This window comes from Camarhynchus parvulus, chromosome 15 (genome assembly GCF_901933205.1).
Source record: "Camarhynchus parvulus chromosome 15, STF_HiC, whole genome shotgun sequence".
Classification (NCBI taxonomy): domain Eukaryota; kingdom Metazoa; phylum Chordata; class Aves; order Passeriformes; family Thraupidae; genus Camarhynchus; species Camarhynchus parvulus.
In genome coordinates, this window is record NC_044585.1 from 300740 (window position 1) to 321019 (window position 20280).

Here is a 20280-nt window from a genome sequence, read left to right on the forward strand (position 1 = left end):
TGGTCTCCTTGTTCAAGAGGGATGTCAAGAAACTGGAGCGGCCTGGACGAGGGATATCAACATGCTCATGGGGCTGGCACGCATTGCACCAGGAGGAGGGGGCAGGGCTGGGCTGGGGGAAGGATTCTGAGGACAGTCAGTGGCTAAGGTCAGAGAACCACAGAATATCCTGAGATGAAGGGACCCACAAGGACCATCCAGTGCAGCTCGTGTCCCTGCCCAGAGCCCCCAACAATCCCACCTGTGCATCCCTGGCTGCACTGTCCAAATGCTCCTGTACCTCTGGCAGCTTTGGGGCCAGGACCATTCCCTGGGGAGCCTGGGCAGTGCCCAGCATCCTCTGGGGGTGTTAGTCCCTGTTAATCAGCCTAAATTTCCCCTAACATAGCTTCATGATAAAGTTGAACCCTTCTTGGTGGTGCTGAATGATGCAATGGGGTAAAGTCACCAGCTGAAGCTTGGAAGATTCAGGTTCAATCTTGGAATAAAATTCCTCTCCAGGAGAGTGGATTTTTATTGCCTGCATTCAACTCCTTTACTTCTCTTTTACTAACCTATGAGTAGTTATTAATCTGAGTGTCTTGGAAGCCTTTTCAGTTTGTCCAACAGCCTCCGTGGTGGAAGGAGGGGCTTGGATGCCATCCCAGGTCTCATGGATTCAGTGTCTCAATTTTTCTATTGATTTTCTCTGTTTTGTATCTGGCGACATTGAGCTCATTCATCCACTCCTTTTTCTGCACTGTGTGATGTCCCAGGACTAGTTTCACCCACTTCATCTTCCTTCCTTCACCTTCATCTTCCCAAATAAAACCTGAAGGAAAGGGGAAAGAGAGTGAAGGAACTTTGAAAGGTGACCAGAAGCCTGTGAAAGAACGCTGACACGTCATTCCTCAGCTTTGTGTTACAGTGTCAGGTACTGTGCTGGCTCCAGCTACACAATGCTGAGCTATGCCCAGGGGTGGGCCAGAGCCCCATCCCCTCCTGAGTGCTGTACCGGGCTGGCTGCTGTCCTGGTTCCATGTGGTCTCATCCCATTCTGGTGTTCACCAGCTGCCTCCATCACCTCTGAGATTGCTGTGGTTGACCTTTTGGTCTGGTGGTCTTCTGGGACATCAACCCCCACTGTGGGAACAGGAGGGCTCAGTGGTGGGCACCAATGCCCCCAGCTGCCCCAGAAGCAGACAGCCCCAATTCTAATGTCAGGGAGAGTCCTGCTTAGGAATCTTGGACAGAAGCTGTGTGGGAGAAGCCTCAGCTTCTGGGCTGCCCCTGGGCTTGTCCCAGCCTTGTCCTCTGGCACCATCCTGCCTGGGGCTGTGTGAAGACCCCAAATGCTGACAGAGCTAGCAGCACCTGGGCAGGGGGTTACTCCCATGCCCCCCACATTTGTGTCCCAGCACCCTGAGCACCCAGGGGTGGGCTCTCTGCTCTCTTGAACCTCAGGGCCTGACCCAGGCTACACTGAGCAGTGTCTGACCACGGGACCAGTAAGCCATTGAGATAACACTGGATACTGGGGGAAGGGAAGCTCCTCATCTTGTCCTCAGGGCTCATCTCTGATGGCAGGTGAGCATGTGTAGCAGCAGCCCCAGTGGGGACCTGCCTCCCATTTGTCTGCTGCTTGTTACCACCTGCCTGTACTGCTGCAAGGTCATCCATCTCCCCACAGCATCCCACTCAGGACCAGGTAGCACCCAAGCAAGGCTAGGCATCTTGCCCGCCCACGGGAAGGCTGGGGCAGGGATAGATGGCACCCAGCTACGGAAGAAATACATTTTTATTAGGAAAGCGCTCTGCAGAGGTGCCAGGCTCTCTCATACCAAACTAATCCCTCCAACTCCATTGGATGGGATGCAGGAACCCGAAGGGCGTCCACCTCCATCCATAAATAGTGCTTCCTCCTGGCCAGGAGCAGCGCCGCGGCGAAGGGGAGGGAGGGTGGCATCGGTCGAAACCAGCTCGACCCCACTCCGGCATGCACCGGCAGTGGAGAGCTGTGCCTGGAGGGCGCCGGGGCAGGGGAGCTGCTGCCAGCGATGGACGTGGGGCACATCTCTGGCACTGCCCAGGGCACTAAGGAGCAGCTCCCTCCCTCTCCCGTGCTCCGCGACCCCGACAGACCGGAGCGGAGCGCGGGAAGCGAGCGGCTCGGTTACTGCAGAATATACCGTGGGCACGTCTAGTACAACAAGCGCTGCTTATGCGGTCGATAATACTGCTACAAAAAAAGGGGAGGGGGGGTTACGCCACACACGGAGCCCCCGGGCTGGCGGCCGGGCCGGCTCCTGGCGGTCCCGCCCCGCGCGGAGAGGGCGGGCTGAGACCCGGGCAGGGAGCAGGAGCAGGGCACAGAGTAAGGGACCGTGTCCTAGGGCAGGGGGACTAAGGCAAAAAGGGAGATGAGTGAGGTGGAGGGGGATAAAGGGAGGATCAAGGCTCTTCCAGTGCCCCCAGCCCAGTCCAGGCTCCCACGTTCGCTGGTTGTGCTGGCAAATGTCATTCCCGGCGTGCGGCCGGTGCGGGGCCGGTGCCCGGCTCTGGTCACTGCACTGCCTGAGCAGGCACAGCAGCTGCCCTGGGGGGCTCCAGGCTCGCTTCCCGGCTCTTCTTCCTGGGAGGCTTCTTAATGGGGGTTTTCTTGGCTGTCTGCTCAGTGGGGAGAGTCTGATCCTGGCCGCTGCAGGCACTTGGCTTCTCCATCCACTTGGGCTCCCCGGCTGCCGCCTCGGCCGCCGCAGGGATGAGTTTTTGCAGATGGGGAGAGGTGGGCAGCAGGGGTTTGCTGGTCTTCTGGCCACCGGCGGCCGCCGAGCGCTTGGCTTTCTGCGGAGGGGTGGGCTTCTCCCGCTGGGCACCGACCCCGTTCGCCCGGATGCCTCCGTCCCCCTTGTTGAGGCTCTGAGTCTTTTCCTTCAGTTGGGCGGCCAGCTCGGAGGCCAGCTGGGGGTGCAGCGGCTCGGAGCGGGGTTTGCTGGTGCCGGGGCTACAAGGAGCATCCCTGGTGTCCCCGGCCCGCCGCTCCGGCTGGAAGGCGCCCATCTTTCGGAAGGCGTTCTGCACCGCCCCGTTGATGGTCTCCATCGGCTCGGAGCCGGCTTTGCTCCTCTGCTTGGGTTTGGAGGGTGACTGCGGCTCCCCGTAGAGGCTGGATTTGCCCTCGGGGACGCCGGGCTCCTTCGGTTGCTTCTGCGCTTTCTCCTTGCTCCGGGCGCCGCCCTTCTCCTCTGCTCTGCCCTGCACATGAGCCGATGTCTCGCTCGGGCTCCTCTTCCTCTTGGCCAAACCCTGGCCTTGCTCGGGGCTGCCGGACCGAGCGGCCACTTGCTCTGGGGACTGGCTGGGTGCCGGCAGCGAGTTGGACTGGCCAGAGTTGTACCTGCCGTGGATCCAGGAGATTTTGGGCTTTGTGGCCGGGTCTGGAGGACGGGGCTTGGTCCTTTCCGGGGATGGCGGCTTCCCGGGGCTGCGGGGCTCCGCGGTGGCATCCTCCTCCTCCCTGGACTGCTTGGAGAGGCGGGCGACCCTGGCGTAGAGCGCGGCGCCGGCCGACCCCGAGCCGCAGGAGGAGCGTTCGCTGTCCGAGGACTTGAGCAGGGGGGTCTCACTGCTGTCGGTCGGGAAGGCTCTGACAGAGCCCGTCTCCTTCAGGAACGTGTATTCTCCTGCTTCCTCCCCGCTGACTGGGGCCACCAGCTTGTCCCCGGGGCTGGCAGGTGTCCCTCTGTCCCTGCTGTCACCCATGCTCTCTGCGGGAAGACAGCACAGCAGTGTCAGACGGGATGTGCCTGCGGAGGGGAAGGACTGAGATGCTCCCGCAGGACAGTGTCCTACCAGTCAGGCTCCCACTCAGAGATCTCCTGGCTCTTAACCCTGGAGCAGCAAATGCTGGAGGAGGGAGCTCTGAAACCGTATGGGAGGCATGACTGGAACCCGCACTCCTTCCTGGGGCATCAGAAACCAGGGTGACACGGTCCCCACCATGCAAGAGTGACAGCTCTCCATAGAGCAGGCCCCTGGTATTGTCCCCAAAGTCCCCTGGGCATGCACCCTGCTCACCTTCATGGGGGACACAGTACACAGGCCCCTCGTCCGTGGTGTCAAAGGAGGAGAAGGAGCCGCGGGATGACCAGGATGGGGAAGGCTGCTCCACCACAGAGGGTGGCTCGATGAAGCTGCAGTTCAGGGTGTTTTCCAGGTCATGGTGGGCCACTGTGAGGGCAAGGAACTGTTGTCAGTGTCAGTTCTGCCAAGCCCCCCAGTCCCCGCTGCCCGCCAGGAGGGTGGGAAGCTGCACAGCTCCCCACTGCCCAGCTTCCTGCTGGGTGTCAGGGACAGGGACAGCATCCAAGGCATGGGAACACTTCTTGCTGCACAGTCCCACCAGGTCCCTCAGCCAAGTGTCCACAAAAGCCATCAATCAGCAGTGGTGGTGACCAGTATCCCCCATGCTTGCGCTGTGGGCAGCAGAGTCTGTTCAAGCCTCACACTTCCATCTATCTCCGTCTCCAGCTGCCCAAATTGAGGATTCACATGGTGGAGGGACAAGTCACCCAAACCCTGGGTCCCATGAGGACTTGGTGAGTATCTTGGTGGTTACCCATGAGCTGTGCAACCCAGCACAGCCACCCTGCAAAGAGGGTCCTGGCACTGTGACTGTCCCCTTCCCAGGGAGAAAATTAGCTGCTGGCTTTAATTCCACTAATTCCCACTTCAGCATCACTGTCTGCATTTTCCTTTTTCATGTGCTTTTGCACACGGATTCAGGATGATCAAAGGAAGCCTGCAGCAGAGGGATGTGCATTTTCCCTATTCTGCCATTTTTTGATCCCTTTGCCAGCTTCTTCCCTCCTGAAGCTGAGTGGGAGCATCCCTCCCTTCACACCCTGGCACTGCCCCTCTGCCAAGGGGCCACCCACAGAGAAGCCAAGTGGAAGAGAGAAACCACCAGAGGAAAAACTGCGGAGGGGAAGTTGAGCAGTTAGGAGTTGTCTGGGCTGGAGTGCCTTTTTTTCAGCTTGGTATTTTTTAAGGCTTTTTTCTGCATAAGCGTATGTCCCAACACATCTTGAGGTGCTTCCACAGGTGCCCACAGCTTCAGCAGCCTCCTCGGGTACCCACAGAACTGGGGCAGCACCCAGCTGGGAGGAGGGACTGAACCTCCCAGAGAGCCATGCAGCAGTAGATGCACTTGTCCCCATCGCCTTCCACTGGCTTTTGTCCCCAGGGACAGTGACAGGCCACCTCCAAAGCAAAGCAGAGCCTTGCTTTGGATGAAGGGCCGCAAAAGGGTGGTCCCAGAGGGTGCTGGGCACTGCCCAGGCTCCCCAGGGAATGGGCACAGCCCCAAGGCTGCCAGGGCTCCAGGAGTGTTTGGACAATGCTCTCAGGCACAGGGTGGGATTGTTGGCGTGTCTGTGCAGGGCCAGGAGCTGCACTGATGATCCCTGTGGGTCCCTCTCAGCTCAGGATAGTCTGTGATTCCATGAAAACCCCATGCACAGAGAGGGTCCCAGCTGTACATGGGTATTGCCAGGTATTTTTTGCCTTTGACTGAACATCCCAATTACATCCCAGTCATGCTGCAACGGCCTGCCTGGACTGTTTGAACCTTGCAGCACATCCCTGATTTACAATAAAATAACTTTAAATAACTTTTAGTGTAATTGGGATGCCCACTGGAATGTTTTCCTTTACTAGGGAATCTGGCTTCAGACATGTAGGGCTGTTAAAATGACAGCAGTGCTACACACTCACCCATGCATAGCTGGGCTTCTTAGAGCAAGGAGAAACAAAAACCCAAGCAGAGATATTTAAAGAGCAAATGGCCCAGAGAGGGGGAGGCGGCAGCTCTAACATGGCTTTCCTTGTAATAAAAACCAAAAAGAGAAAATTAAAAGCAGCCGTCTGGAAGCGGATGAAGGGAGATGCTTCCTGAGAGGAGGCGTGCCGAGGGCTGGGACTCACAGCCACGAGGCAACTCCAGGACTGCAGGGAGACCCATGACACAGCCAGATTATAAAATAAGGATATGTAGTGCACCTGGAAGCTTTGGGAGGCTTGGGGTCTCCAGCATGGTTGCCAGGAATTTTTCTTCCCTGGCTGTTGGGACTGAGAGAAATGTGGATGCTTCCCACATATCTCTACCTGTCACTGCTCCCCAAAATCTCCTGGAGCCACAGTATCAGGATAACAACCCCAGCCCTGCCTGCACAGTGGCCAGTTGGTCTCAAGACTGGGATGAGGCAGAGAACAGCAGCAGAAGAATCATGAGAGAGGGATCCCAGAGTCCTCCTGGCCATCCCCTCCCACTCATGCCAAGCTCCCCATGATCGTCATCACCCTTGGGTCTGGCTGAGCTTTGCTGCTTGGGGAGGACACGTGGTGGGGTGCTGGGCTCAGGTTAGCCCCGGCATCGTCAGGGTGACGTGAGCAAATCCCACACACAGAGGTCCACAAACGCTGGCCCTATGGCTGCTGGTGCGAGCCCAGGGTGGCCCTGCAGGCTGACAGCTCAGGTGCAATCCTTGGGGAGATGCTGTGGATCCAAAACTGGTGCCAAGGCTGGGGAGCAGTTTTGAGGGAGGACCCTGAGGCTCCAGGCACCCAATGAGCTCTAGTGAGGCTTCAAGACCTGCAGTCCCACCTGGGAATGTTCTACCATGAGTAGGCTTGTGCTCACTGGTGTTTGAGATCAGAAGAAAAAACCCACCTGGTGTCAGCAAACACATGGCCAGGACTGTGGGCAGATCCAGAGTGACCACTGCCTGGGCCAGCACTGTGACATCCCCACAAGGTCCTGAGCACCTCCAGCACTGGCTTGACCCTTGGGATGGGGTACTTCAGTAATCCTGGGACCCCCCTGCCGGGGCAGGACCAGCATGGGGAACAAATGGCCTCTGCAGGTGGACACTGGCTGTTGTGGCTTCCACAGCACCAGGTGCGCTCGTGATGTGGCAGCCTCGTCACTGGGAATCAGGGGGGCAGCTACTACAGGCAACCCAACAGAGCACTGTCACCCTGGGGTCCCCAGACCCTGTGGGGGCTGGAGGCACTGCCAGACACGTGTCAGTGGGACTGGGAGCTGCTGGAGCCCACATGGACTCCACTGTGCCAGATAACACAAGGCACGCCCTGGCCAAACCTTTCCCTCCAGGGAGATGCCAGCTCTCAGCTCCATGACAGACTCCAGGAACAGCCCCAGCCCTGCTGGGAGCTGAGACCATCCTGAGCACCCTCAGCCTTTCCTTGGGCTGCTGCTGCCCTGTGTACACAGAGCAGCTGGACTGCTGCCAGCTGCCTGCAGGCAGCCCCCTCACCCTCACTGCACACAGGCACCCTCTGTCCTTCCCAAGCCCTTCCCCGGCCCCTTGCACAAACACAGCCTCTATGATCCTCTGTTATCCTTGCAGCAGGAATGTTTCTTGGGCCCTGGCACACCCTGCTCCAGGTGGGGCTTTGCTGTGCCCCTCATGGCGAGGGGTTATCCCCCCAGCTTGGGTGCTGAAGTAGTGCATGGTGTGCTGGGATGGGGGTCACCTCTGTGTCCTGCCTGGGATGAGGGATTTAGCCTCAGGCTGAGCCACTGTGTGCCAGGATGTGGCCCCAGGGAGGGGCTGGGCTCAGGAAGGGGGCTGGGGTTGAAATGCGTCCCAGCACAGGGCAGGGATTGCTGCCTTCACACAAAGTTTAGTTAATGGGGTTGCAGCAGATCCCCAGCTCCCCATGCTAGGAAGAGTTGCAAGGAGAGTTCAGAGTACAAGGGACAGCATTCCCCAGCTGCTGGGATGCAGGGGGTCCCCAATAGTGCCAGGTCAGGGGCTTTGCCAGGTATGAGCAGCTCCCTACAAGCCAGTTCTGTGCCTCGGCAGAGTGTGAAGCTCAACCCAAATCTCTGCCCCCATCCTCAACTCTGCTGCACATGGCAGGAGGGAGGGCATCTGCCCAGATGCTCTGGCTCCTGGGGTTACTTCAGGATCAGAAGCACTAACGAGGCATCTTGCTGCGTGACAGGGACCATTCCCCTCCTGGGGAACCTCAGGAGTATAAACCCAAAACTACTCAGCAGAGCTCTAGAACCAGGTACAGCCTTTGCATCTTCACAAAGCAAAATGTGCTTGGACATCCAGAAGCTGCAGACAGAAAGGGCTGAGCTCCTGTGAGCTCACACCAACTACTGAAATGCTCCCAGGTATCTGTATGTCCCTGCCACTGCCCTGCCATGCTCATGACCCTGCTTTGGGGCTGCAAAGGCTGCTCTGAGCCACATGTGCCGCCCTGACAGGAGTAAAACCTGGCTCTCTGCACCTTCCCCAAACCCCAGCGCCTTACCCATGACCTTGGGCAGCTTCTGGCGGCGCAGGGGGATGCGTGGGAGCTTCATCCCAATCCGGCTGAACCGCCCACACAAACGTCTTGGAGGCTTCTTGGCTGCTGCTGGGTCCTGGCTGGAGCTGCAGAAAAGGTAATGGCACTATCAGAGGCACTGCTCCCCTCCCGGGGTGGGGACAGCCTGCATGGGCAACAGAGACAGGCAGCAGCTCAGGGATGCTGCAAGTGCAAAGGGGTTTTGGAGTGATAATGGGGTGGATGAAAAGCAGGGGTGTGCCCAGGCTGAAGGAGTTGAGGACCCACAGAGGCTGCTGCCAGCCCCAGGAACCGGTTTGCATCACACCAGGATGTCGAGCAGTGCCAGGGAATGGTGGGAAGGTTGGATCCAACCATGGCCATTGGCAGTGCAGCCCCAAAATACCTGCAATGTCTGGTTAAGACCCCAAACCTTAAAAAAAAAATCATCCCAACCCAAAGCCAAACATGTGGCTTCTCTTTATTTGCTCTATGGTTTTGAAGCCTCCTGGGGCCACGTTTTCAAGCAATTTTCCGCAGCCACGGGAGTGAGTGGCTTTGTGAGTTGACTCAAGGGAACCTGCAAGGGACCACGCTGGGACAGCTCCACGGGTCACCCAGCAGTCTGGGGACACTGTGGTCTGGGCACCCTGGGAGAGAGGAAACTGTCTGGAGCCATTTCCCCTCTCCCTGGGCCATTCCTCACCTGATGGGTTTGTGCTTTATCTGCAGGATCATTACCTGCAGCCTGCAGGCTCTCCAAACCAGCTGTGCCTGGCTGGGATTGAGCTTGCAGGGCTGCAGGGGGAAGCTTCTGGAAAATTCCTGTGCAGTGGCTGGTGGCACGAGGGGGTTTTCTCTACATCTGGAGGAGCTCCAACAGTCCTCTCATATCTTGTTGAGCAGCACAAACCTTTGCCCCCGCCTTGAGTCTGTCCCCACTCCTATTATCATGGTAGGATGTTAACCTGGTGCTTCTAAAATGCTGTCAGCATCCCGACCTTGCTGCAGGAACCCATCCTTACAGCATCCCCCCTGTCCCCTAGGCCTCATCCCTTTGCCCAGGGATTTGTTCTGAAGGTTTTGGCCGTGTTGAGTAGCCCTTGCTGTATTTCAGGGCCCCCTTTGCAGATCAGCTCCATACCCTAGTGACTGGAGGGGACTTGGCAGGTGTCTGTGAAATGATGGCCCACGAGAGAGAAACAAAGTCAGAGCAGGAAGGTGTTCCCCTGGAAGGGCTCACCCTGAGTCCCTCCATCAGCCCTGATGATGCAGCAGGACCGCTCAGACCCTTGTACCCACATGGTGTCATGTGAGCAGCACAGTTCTGCCTCAGTTTCCCTGCACAGCCACTGTCCCAGCACGGGCTCTGCATTCCCCTGTCAATCCCAGAACCCACTGATGTTCCGCATTCCCAACCTGCTGAGATCCCTCCTGGCCCCGGCACTCACCTGCTGGCTTCGTCCTTCTTGCGGCACACGCAGCAGCAGCAGAGCAGGGAGAGCAGGAGGATGAGCAGCAGCGCCAGGAGGGCCCCTGCCCCGATCACCCCCATCCTCTGGTTGGCCTCTGCAAGGCAGACCCGTGGCTCAGCCCGGGGCCAGCGTGTGGCACAGCCCAGCCCGTGGCAGAGCCCAGCCCATGGCAGAGCCCAGCCCATGGCAGAGCCCAGCCCATGGCACAGCCCAGCCCGTGGCACAGCCCAGCCCATGGCAGAGCCCAGCCCATGGCACAGCCCAGCCCATGGCACAGCCCAGCCCATGGCAGAGCCCAGCCCGTGGCACAGCCCAGCCCATGGCAGAGCCCAGCCCATGGCAGAGCCCAGCCCATGGCAGAGCCCAGCCCATGGCACAGCCCAGCCCGTGGCAGAGCCCAGCCCATGGCAGAGCCCAGCCCGTGGCAGAGCCCAGCCCATGGCAGAGCCCAGGCTATGGCACAGCCCAGCCCGTGGCAGAGCCCAGGCCATGGCACAGCCCAGCCCGTGGCACAGCCCAGCCCGTGGCAGAGCCCAGGCTATGGCACAGCCCAGCCCGTGGCAGAGCCCAGGCTATGGCAGAGCCCAGCCCGTGGCACAGCCCAGCCCATGGCAGAGCCCAGCCCGTGGCAGAGCCCAGCCCGTGGCAGAGCCCAGCCCGTGGCAGAGCCCAGCCCGTGGCAGAGCCCAGCCCGGCACAGCCCAGCCCGTGGCAGAGCCCAGCCCATGGCAGAGCCCAGCCCGTGGCAGAGCCCAGCCCGTGGCAGAGCCCAGCCCCAGCGCTGGCACTCACCCATGTGGCAGGCGCCCGTCAGGGGGTCGCAGGCGCCATCGTGGCAGCCGCAGACTTCGGCACAGTTGGCTCCGTAGCGTCCAGGAGGGCAAGTCAGGTTACAGCTGGAGGGAAGGGCTGGATGAGAGTAGTGCATCCCCCACCCCAGGCACAACAGTGGGAGCCACTTGGCTGCCAGCTTCTCCCAAACCCTCCATGTTCCAGGGAGCACGCCTCCAGTTTGCTCCGACACAGCTCCTCCACACCCTGGGGGAACCCTTAACCCACAGGGATCAGGAGCCCATCACCCATGCAATGGCTTTGCCCCATCACTCAAGGGATTTGGCCCAGCTGGATCTCAGACACTCTTACTGCTCTCTGCATGTCAGTTCCCCATTAGACACAGTAATTAGGAAAGGTCATCAACCCAGCAGTCACATCTAAAGACACCCTGATGTCACTCTCAGGGATTCCAGCTCAGCTCAGTGGTGACATGGCCACGGCACTCCAGCCCCACCCCCCACCAAACCAGGCAAAGCCACAGTGGCCACAAGCTGGGAAAGTGCCCAGATTGACTTTTTTTTTTGCCTCCAAGAAGGAAAAACAACAGAGCAGCCCTAAGACCCTTCCAGTTTGGTTATGCCTGGTGCCAAATCTCCACTGCTGGTAAAATGACTTCCTGATGGTGTCATGGAGATGATGGGGGCAAGCATAAATGGGCACCGATCCACAAATCTCAAGGGCTGGAGTATGGAAAACATGGTGTCAGCAGATCCATCCCAACCCGCCTCCCCAGCCATGGGCCAGGCACTGCAGAGCAGGACCCAGCTGGAGCTGGGACATGTTGGCAGCGTTGCTGGGCACCAAATCCTCTGCCAGCTGCATCCCAGCTGGAGTGGCTGCAGCTGGACAGAGCCAGTGGGCCCCAGCCCAAACCCACTCCCCTGGGGACACAGCTGCCCCCAGCCCTGGGCACCATGCCCCAAGGCTGCTCAGCCCATTTCACACTCCAACAACTTGCAAAGTGCCACCTTGGCCAAGCCTGGTGCCTGCTGTGTGCCTGTCATGTGCCAGTTGTGTGCCTGTCTTGTGCCTGCTAGGATGGGTGCTGAGCTCCTGCGTCTGCTGCGCTGTATGGGGCAGCAGAACAGGAGCAGGGATAGTCCCCCAGCAAGGCCAAACCTCTCACCCTACCACTTGGCCCCACAGTTCTGTCCCAGGCTGAGATTTTAGGAGAGCAGAGGAGGGTGGTTTTTTTCCAGGAGAGTCTGATACTTCTGGGAAAGACAGAGAAGATAAAGCACTTTGTGCACACAAAAATATTTTAGCAGCTGCTCCTTTAGCGTGCTCCTGACACAGAGCTGAGAGGACATTCTGTATGGCAAGGATGTTGCTTGTGCCTTCGTTGCAGAAATCCCCTTTTTAGCAAAATTGTACCCTGCTGACAAAAACACTGGTTTGGATATAGTCGCAGGGATTTGCCTGAGCACCCAGAACATTCCTGAGCCTGCCTTACTGCACCACTTGGCACAGCTCAGCTCAAGGTTCCAGCACCAAGGCTGCATCCTGAGCATCCCCCATCCCCACCTTCCCAGTGCTGTGCCAGAGTCTCAGAACAGGTTGATCCACACTCTGCCCTCTGGCACTGTGCTGAAAGCATCACCACACCCCCCTGAGACCCTCTCACCTCTGCCTTTGCTACCAAAGGTGGCCATGATCCTCAGGCTGGGCATCCTAAACTGGTGCCAGTGTCCAGCAACTGTTCCAGCACCACAGTTAGTTGGCAAAGCCCCACCACCCCACCCCCCAAAATGCAAATGATCCCTGTTTTTATGTCTTGAGTGAAATGCCAGCATGGGCAAGATGCCAGCTCTAAATCCCCATCCTTGCTGTCACCCTCTGTTAATTGCTGGGAAAACCTGAGCACCACGCAGCAGGACCTGCGGGAGCTGTCTGCATGTCCCAGCTGGCTGGAAAATGCTTTCCTCATCCTTTCACACAACATTTCAGTCCCACACTGGGTAAAACTACCCGAGGATGAGTAGACCCTCGATGGCCCTTGTGCCCCTGGAGTGGGGGAAGGAGAAGGCCTGGGGAAGACCCCAGACAGAGGCAGAGCTTTAAGTGGGAGCCCCCCAGGAATGCCATCCCTGTGAGGCTGTTTGTAATTCTGTGATGTGGTTTTCTCTCTGTTTTTGGATAGAAATTCCACCCTTGACTTGAAAAACCCCAAAAAACCACCACTTTTTGTTGATTTGTTTTTGCCAAACAGGCCTTTTCTAAAGCACAACACCCCTTGCTGCTCTGTGAGCTTGTCCTTCCCCCTCTGCTCACCAATCATCCCAGCTATCGCCCAAGAGCGCTTCTGCTGCAGGAAACCTCTCAGCTGGCAACAGCATAGGGCACAAGGGGGCAGGAGGTGCCTGAGCATCACCTGTGCCATGAGGTGCCCCCAGGCAAGCTCACCAGTGCCTCACTTACTATGTGCCATGGGAGCCGGGGTGGCAGAGGCACTGCCCAGTCTCGAAGTGGCACTGGCCATTGACGCAGTCGCTGCAGACGAAGGCGCAGTTCTCCCCGTATGTCCCGTTCCGGCACTTGGTTTCACACCTGGGAGGGATGAGGGCAAGATGCTGGAGCACTTGGGGACCTCCAGCATCCTTCCACATGCACGGAGATGGGGCTGTATATCACCGTGGTGGCTTGCGGTTTCTGAAGCCAGGAGAGGGGTACAGGGATGGACTGAGCCCACTGACACGGCCATGGAACTGGAGGGAGTCTGCGAGACCCCTGCCTATGCCCCTCGGACGCTGGATGGGTCAGTGGAGCTCAGCTCTCAAGCTGGGATGCTCTTCTGCAAACTACTGTGCCCAGGATCGATTCCAGGGCTGCAAAACCCTTCAGTGACCCTGTTCCCTGGGAGAATCAGGGAAGTCAGGCACTGCTCTCCCAGAACCCAGTGCTGCACCCAGCTGCACTCACCGGTCTCCGATCCAGCCCGGATTGCAGTGGGAGCATTTGCCATTGATGTGATTGCAGGTGTGGCCATCCTTGCAGGGGGGACAGAGCTTCTCGCAGCCCTCTCCGTAGAAGCCAGGTGAGCAGGGCTGGTCGCACTTGGTGCCATTCCAGCCTGCCTCACACGTCAGGCAGCGCCCATCGGCCACGGTGCACGGCTGCAGGCTCTTGCACTGCCCACACCTGCAACGAGGGGAACCCATCACCCAGCACAGCCCAAATCCTCCTGCTGCCACCTCCCACTGGTACCAGATCAGAGCCAGCAGGGATGGCCACTCACCGCCTCCTGCAGCCCTGGCCGTAGAAGCCGGCCGGACACGGCTCGCGGCAGTACTTGCCCCGGTAGCCCGGCTCGCAGGTGCAGGTCCCGTCCACCTGGTTGCACTTGCCCTTGTAGCACTGGCAGTAGCGGTCGCAGCGAGGCCCGAAGGTCCTCTCCCGGCACTGGCAGCGCCCCGTGAACTGCTCACAGGGCGAGTTGTTGCAGGAGCACTGGTTGTTGCAGCCACGGCCCCACCAGCCAGGCTGGCACAGGCAGTTGCCTGTCTGCTGGTCACACTGGGAACTGTGGCTGCAGTAGCAGGAGCTGGAGCACTGTGGGCCCCACCAGTTGGGCTCGCAGGTGCATTTGCCCGTCTTCTGGTCACACTTGCCGTGCTTGCAGAGGCAGATGTTCTCGCACTTGGGGCCCCAGCGGTTGAGGTTGCAGGTGCACTGGCCCGTCACATCCTCGCACTGCCCATTGGGATGGCAGGTGCACATTTCCTTGCAGTCAGGACCCCAGAACTGCCGGGGGCACTCTGTGGGGAGAGCCATCGGCCTCAGCACTGCCCACAGGGGCAAATCCATCCAGGCACCAGTGGAGACCTCCAGTCTCCCCAGCACCTCTTGATCACAGTCCTCCCTCTCCTCCTCCCAGTGCACTGGATCTAAGAGGAGACCCCGGCAAGGGGACAATGCCCTGGGAAACAGAGCCAGGGGACAGGCAAGGGCAGAGCTAGAGCAGTCACAGCTCCATTCCTGATGATCTGCTCTGGAAAGTCACCCCAGGATGAGCCAGGTCCACCCCGGTGAACCCCCTGAGCACACAAAGGCACCCGCCAGTACTCACTGGTGTCGCAGTTGGCACCGAAGTAGCCGTGGCGGCAGCGGCACTCGCCGGGCCTGACGCATACCTCGTTCTCCTTGCAGGTGAAGTTCCCCTCGCACACGGCTGTACAGATGGACAGACAGCAGCCATGAGTACCAGTGCTTGTGTCCTAAAGCCCCCCAGACCCCCCCCCAGAGCAGAAAAAGGGCTGTGCAGTGACCCTCTGAGTCCTGCTGAGCTGCGGCACTGTGCTATCCTGGCAAGCAGCTGCCTGGGGCTGGATGGGCCCCTTTGCAGAAAAATTCCACCAGCCTCCTGTCACCCAGCTCAGCTCCATCTCTGCCACCCAGAGAGGATGCCATCTATCCCAGCCACCAGCCTTCTGCCACCCAGCCAAGCCATGTCCCTGCCAGAGGCTGCACCCAACGGTGTTGTCCCAGCTCAGCTCCGCATTGCTAGAGGGGAGAAGGGGACACAGAGTAGAGGGGTTGTGGGCACTGTCATCCCAGCACTGCCTCTCCCATGTGGCCACTTGCCCCCAAAGGCCACCAGCCCCTCTCCTGCCGAGAGGATCTCATGCTGAGACTGATGCCTGGAGCCAGCCAAGCACAGGATGTGGTGCAGGCAGCACTCGCAGATCCCACACCGCCCTGGACAAGCTTCCTTAGGCACTGGGACAGGGAGAGACAACCACCCATCCCAGCCACCTTACCTGGGACTTGTTAGACCTACGGTGATGGATATTATAGAAATCCCTAAAATAGACAGATTACACAGGTTAGGAGCAGTGAGTCTAAAGGTTAGAGCAGGTTTGGGGGCAGGAGATGAGAACAGCTCGCTGTGGGACCATCCTCCCCCCATTGTCCTGCCAGATCCTGTCCTTCTCCCCTCCAAACAGGCACATCCCGTTCTCAGCACATGCAGTGAGTAGTTACAGGGCTCATGCACAGTGGGTTAGTTGGTTATGTGCACTTTGGTCCCAGCTGCAAAGTGCCACCTCCAGTTCTCCTGGGGTGTGGTGAGCCCTGTGGCCAGCTGAGACTGTGGGGGAGCTCCAGAGCAGCTGCCTCCATTGTGGTGGCAATGCAGGGAATGATGCTCCCAGGGTTTCATGCTGAGCATCCATGCTGAGCTCGCTGTGGCCCCCATTAAAGAGCTATGACACCTTTTAGGACCCCAGCCCAAGCTCAGTGGTCTTTGGCAGCCCAGCAGCCTCTTCCCAGTGAGGCCACAAGAGACCACGTGCCTGGTGTGGGTAGCTTCAGCTTCACTGCTGGCTCTGGTTCAGGTCCCCACGCTGCTGCAGCATCTGTGGGGAATCTCAGTCCCATCCCTGCAGCTGCACCTTCATCCTGGGGGACACTTCACTGTCCCTTAGGACCCCGAGCAGCACCCCCAAGTCCTCAGACCCAGAGCTGGCTGGTAAGGAAAGAAACCCCCACAGCTCTGTGACCCCTGACACTGGGGCTGAGCACTCATTCCATCCACACCGTGCTGGCCTGGGGCGCTGCAGGGAGACAGGACCCTGGCTGCAGGGCCCCAGGCCAGGGAGTCCCAGCCACAGGACACATCAAGGTGGCCCCTGACAGTGGTGGTGAGGCCAGGAGGGCTCAGTGAAGGATGGCCAGAGCCCAATGAAGCAAAATGCTGGTGTTTACCTATTAAACACTCGCTCCCTTGTTGCCTCCATCCCTGGCAGCACACGAGAACCGAGGAGCTGCAGCGATAGAAAAAAGCATCACAAATAGTTACAACCTTCAGAAAGTCCTGGCCCTTCCCAAAAACCCACCAGGAGCACTGAAGCCATGATGGTAAGAGATCCTGCTGGGAGTTTCTGCACCTCCAAAGGGGAAGGAGAGCTCTTGGCTCCTCCTCCAGCACACAGAGAGTTAATGGATCTGCTGGGGGATCCCATGGATGCCCCACCAGCCATTAAGGTGATGCTAGGACTAAGAATAGATCCAGTTTTTCCCATTAATGAGTGATGAAAAAGCAAAAGTCATGTGTGCAACCTCCACAATAAAAAAAATCCAAAGGCCCTCCCCCGCCCCCTCCCCTCCCCCAAAAAAAGGCAAGGTTCTAAATGTCCCAGAGGAAAACATGACTTGAATTGCAGGCTAGTGCTTTGTGGCCTGGGGATGGAATCCCAAAGGCAGGTTGGAACCACCTGGCTGGAATAGCTGGAACACAGCGAGCTCCCAGGGAATGTCCCTATGTAGAAGCGGGGGGGGGCAACTGCAGGCAGCTGGAATGTGTCCCTGAGCTCTTGAGAGTCCTGGAGTGCCATCACCTCCAGGGACTACCAGGCACAGGATCATCAGGCAGGACATTTTTGGCACAAGATTGACCAGGACGGGGGCTCAGACCCACTCAGAGGCTCAGCCAGGGATGCTCAGCTCTCTGCTGGGAAGGGACACGTGGGGACATCTCACCTACACTTCGTCAAAGAACCCCCCCCGGGCAAATGTTTGGGGGCTCATGATGCTGCAATTGGGGGTGGGGAGTACACTCCCCATGACCCCACAGAAATCTCTGTTCATCCCTGGAGCCACCCACTCATCCTTGGGGTGACCCACACCGCTTGGTCCCACAGGGAGGGAGCGATGCTGGAGGGTCGCAAACAGCCCCAGCCGATGCCGCAGTCAAGGAAAACTTCACCCGGGCTGGGCTGGCGCGGCAGCCTGGAATGCATCTGGCTTTTTCTTTTTCTTTTTTTTTTTTTCCTTTTCCTCTTTATATGTAACAAATGCAGAAGAGGAGGAGACAGTGAGGAAGTATTCGCTCGAACGCAGCGCAGTCACAGGACCCCGTCTGGCTGCCAGACCGCCTCATCCCGGGGCCGGGCGGGAGCTGCCAGCGGCGCCTCGGCCCGAGCGGCCCCGGGGCCGCAGCCCCGCCCGGCCCCGCCGTGTCCCCCTCGTCGGGGCGGACAGTGAAAAGCTGGAAAGGAGGCAGAAAAGAACCACAAAAATGATTCAAGGCCTGGAAAAAATGCCTTGCAGCCGGAGCCCAAAATAGCTCCATCTCTGCAGCCCGTGGAAGCAGCCCCAAGATGCTGCAATGGCAGCGGCACAAACACCCCCCCACAGGGACCCTTGGGCTCAAGGGGGGGCTCTGCTCCCGCCGAGCATGCAAGGGGTTAATGCATGGGATTAATGGCTAAGGGGGGGCAACCACCAAATCGCTTCCCTGAGGACTGGGCAGGCTGGAGTCAAGGTCCTTCTCTGCAAAAGGCTTCGGGCTGTGCCCCCCAAAAATCTTTGCCAGCTGTGCTGGGATACCCAAGCAGAAGTGGAGAAGGGCCCATAGTGCTCTTGCCCTCCCATGGCATGGCCAAAGCCTCACTGTTGCACCTGGGGTTGCTTTCACCAATCCACCCTTTAGAAATTCAGTTTGGCGGCTTTTAGAATGAAATCATCACAGGTTTACCAGAGGAAACTCTTCCACCTTGGAAACCTGCCTCCAACAGCTCAGCCTGGCCACGAAAATGGGCATCACCTGAAATGTGCCAAAAAATATCCTTTGTGATGAGCTGATGGTGGGGACCTGGGAGTTATTGGGACATGGTGGCAGGAGGGGAAAACTTCTGCCATGAGCTGGAGGAGGTGAGCGGCACCACAACCACCCCCAGCTGGGAGCCAGCCCACCACCTCGCAGGATTTGGGCTTATCTGTTCCCTGATAGCTAATCTCTCCTTCCCTGTGCCTGCTGATGGCCTCCCACACCCTGCTCAGCACCCATCTCATTTATCAGCAGCTTTGACAGCAAATAAACTTGGTCCTGTGGCAAGGAGAGGTAGCCAGGATGTGACACTGGAAAACCATTGCTCCCAGTGAGGTACAAGGACTGGTCCCAGCACAGCCAGTCCACAGAGGGTCAGTGCTGGCTGCAGGTCGCCAATGCTCATCAGGGTGTGGGACTAAAAGGTGTTTCATGGCCTCAGCTCCTTGACAAAGGGCTTGTTCCACATGCCCCCTGACCACTGGAAAAGGATAACTGAGAGCTGTGTTTAAAAGCTCGTTCCTGACCCACACGGACCTGGCACTGCAAACATCCACTCTGCAAATACTTTTTTTCCTTCAAAGCACTACAAATGCTGGGAAAAAAACAATGAAAAGCTGCCTCTGAGCTGTGGCCAGGGCTTGAGACCTCAGCTGATGTGGAGGAAAAGGAGTGGGCTGCATGCAGAGCTGGAGCTGTCACCTGCAGGGACAAATCCTCCATGCCAGGCTTGCCCCTGCCCCATAGCCATGTCCTGCTCATGCTGAGCATCACTGGGATCTCAGCTAATGATCCCAGGCTTTTCACAAAGGTAGAATATTTTTCTTGTGGATTAGTATCCTACACTGCTCCTGGAAATCACTTTGCCAATGGCTACAGAGAAGCCTCTGAGGCAGGAGAGGTGGCTCCTCAATCAGACCAGCACAGCCTGCCCTGAACAATGAGGAGCAGGCTCACATCCCTGCAGGAACAAGACCCTGGGGCTCAGCTGGGAGCTGCTGCATGTGGTCCCATGTGAGACCACCCAGCTCAACCCAGTGCATGGAGCTGCAAAGGAGCCCTGCGGACACCCAGAACACTCCTGGTGCTCAGAGAACCACTGGCACCCTCGCCATGCCCAGTGCTGCTCCATCCCCGCCCTACTGCTCCTTCCAAGCATCACCCCAGTGCTCATCTTCCTCTGTGCCACCCAGCTGGCACACAGTGTTCCTGGGATAACTGGGTCCCTGGCACTGGCACTCCCCAGCTGATGCCAGCTGCAGCTCCCTGACACCAGCCTCAGGGTGCAGACAGAGAGACAGATCCCCACAGCAGGCAGGAATAGGATCATGAGCATAAATAGAAACCCTTTGGGCAGAGAAATAAAATTAAAGACCAAAGGAAAAGAGAGTGTTAGCAAGAGAGCAGGACAGGGTCAAAGCAGTGTCCAGGCTGTCACCACTGGCACCTTTGGTCATACCAATGGGAAACCAGTTATAAAAGAACTTCAAATTTAAGGATAAGTGAATTTAGAACACAAAACCCCAAAGAGCCCTAAATATGCCTTTTTCTTCTGCCCTAAATTATTCCTTGAATTTCTACTTGGGATCCAGGTCCCAAGCAATCACACAATCCTGAGGCCTCTGAAACCCATGGTGGCATCTCCACAGGATGTCTGGAGGGGCTTTGCAGAAGTAAGGGTCCAACAAGGTCCAACAGCCTTGGGGGGAGGACATTGGGACCTCCTCCCAAAGCCACCTCCAGTCCCACTGCCCCTGGCCTCAGGATCTGCAGCATCAGGGCCTTGGGGCCACTGGGGTGGGTTTGGATGGTAACATATGGAGAGTCCTCCATGTCCACTGTACACAGCAATGATGGGGGTGGGTGCCGAGTGAGTGGGTGGAGAGGGAAGAAGGGTTTGCAGAAGGGTGAGGGATAGAAAATGATGCAAACCTCATCTGAGCTTCCTAGGCACTGTCTGTGTCCCATCATCCCCAGCCCCTAGGCTGCCTGCAGACCCCAGTCCTGCCAGAGGATGGACACAACCAACCTGTCCCACTCAACATCCAGTGCCTCTTTCATAGCCATGGCACCCACGGGTGG

The 20280-nt window shown here is 58.2% G+C and overlaps 1 protein-coding gene across 1 annotated transcript; it reads right to left on the minus strand.

The window, feature by feature from the left end:
- Window positions 1-1759: 1759 nt before the first annotated feature.
- On the minus strand, window positions 1760-20280 carry SCARF2 (scavenger receptor class F member 2). The gene is made up of 11 exons (XM_030959019.1): window positions 20262-20280; window positions 16356-16415; window positions 14719-14820; window positions 13888-14407; window positions 13572-13790; window positions 13071-13199; window positions 10611-10714; window positions 9795-9912; window positions 8329-8450; window positions 4057-4209; window positions 1760-3746 (listed from the first exon to the last, which is right to left on the minus strand). The coding sequence occupies exons 1-11, from the start codon at window positions 20263-20265 to the stop codon at window positions 2542-2544; spliced, it is 2736 nt and encodes a 911-aa protein (XP_030814879.1). The 5' UTR covers window positions 20266-20280; the 3' UTR covers window positions 1760-2541.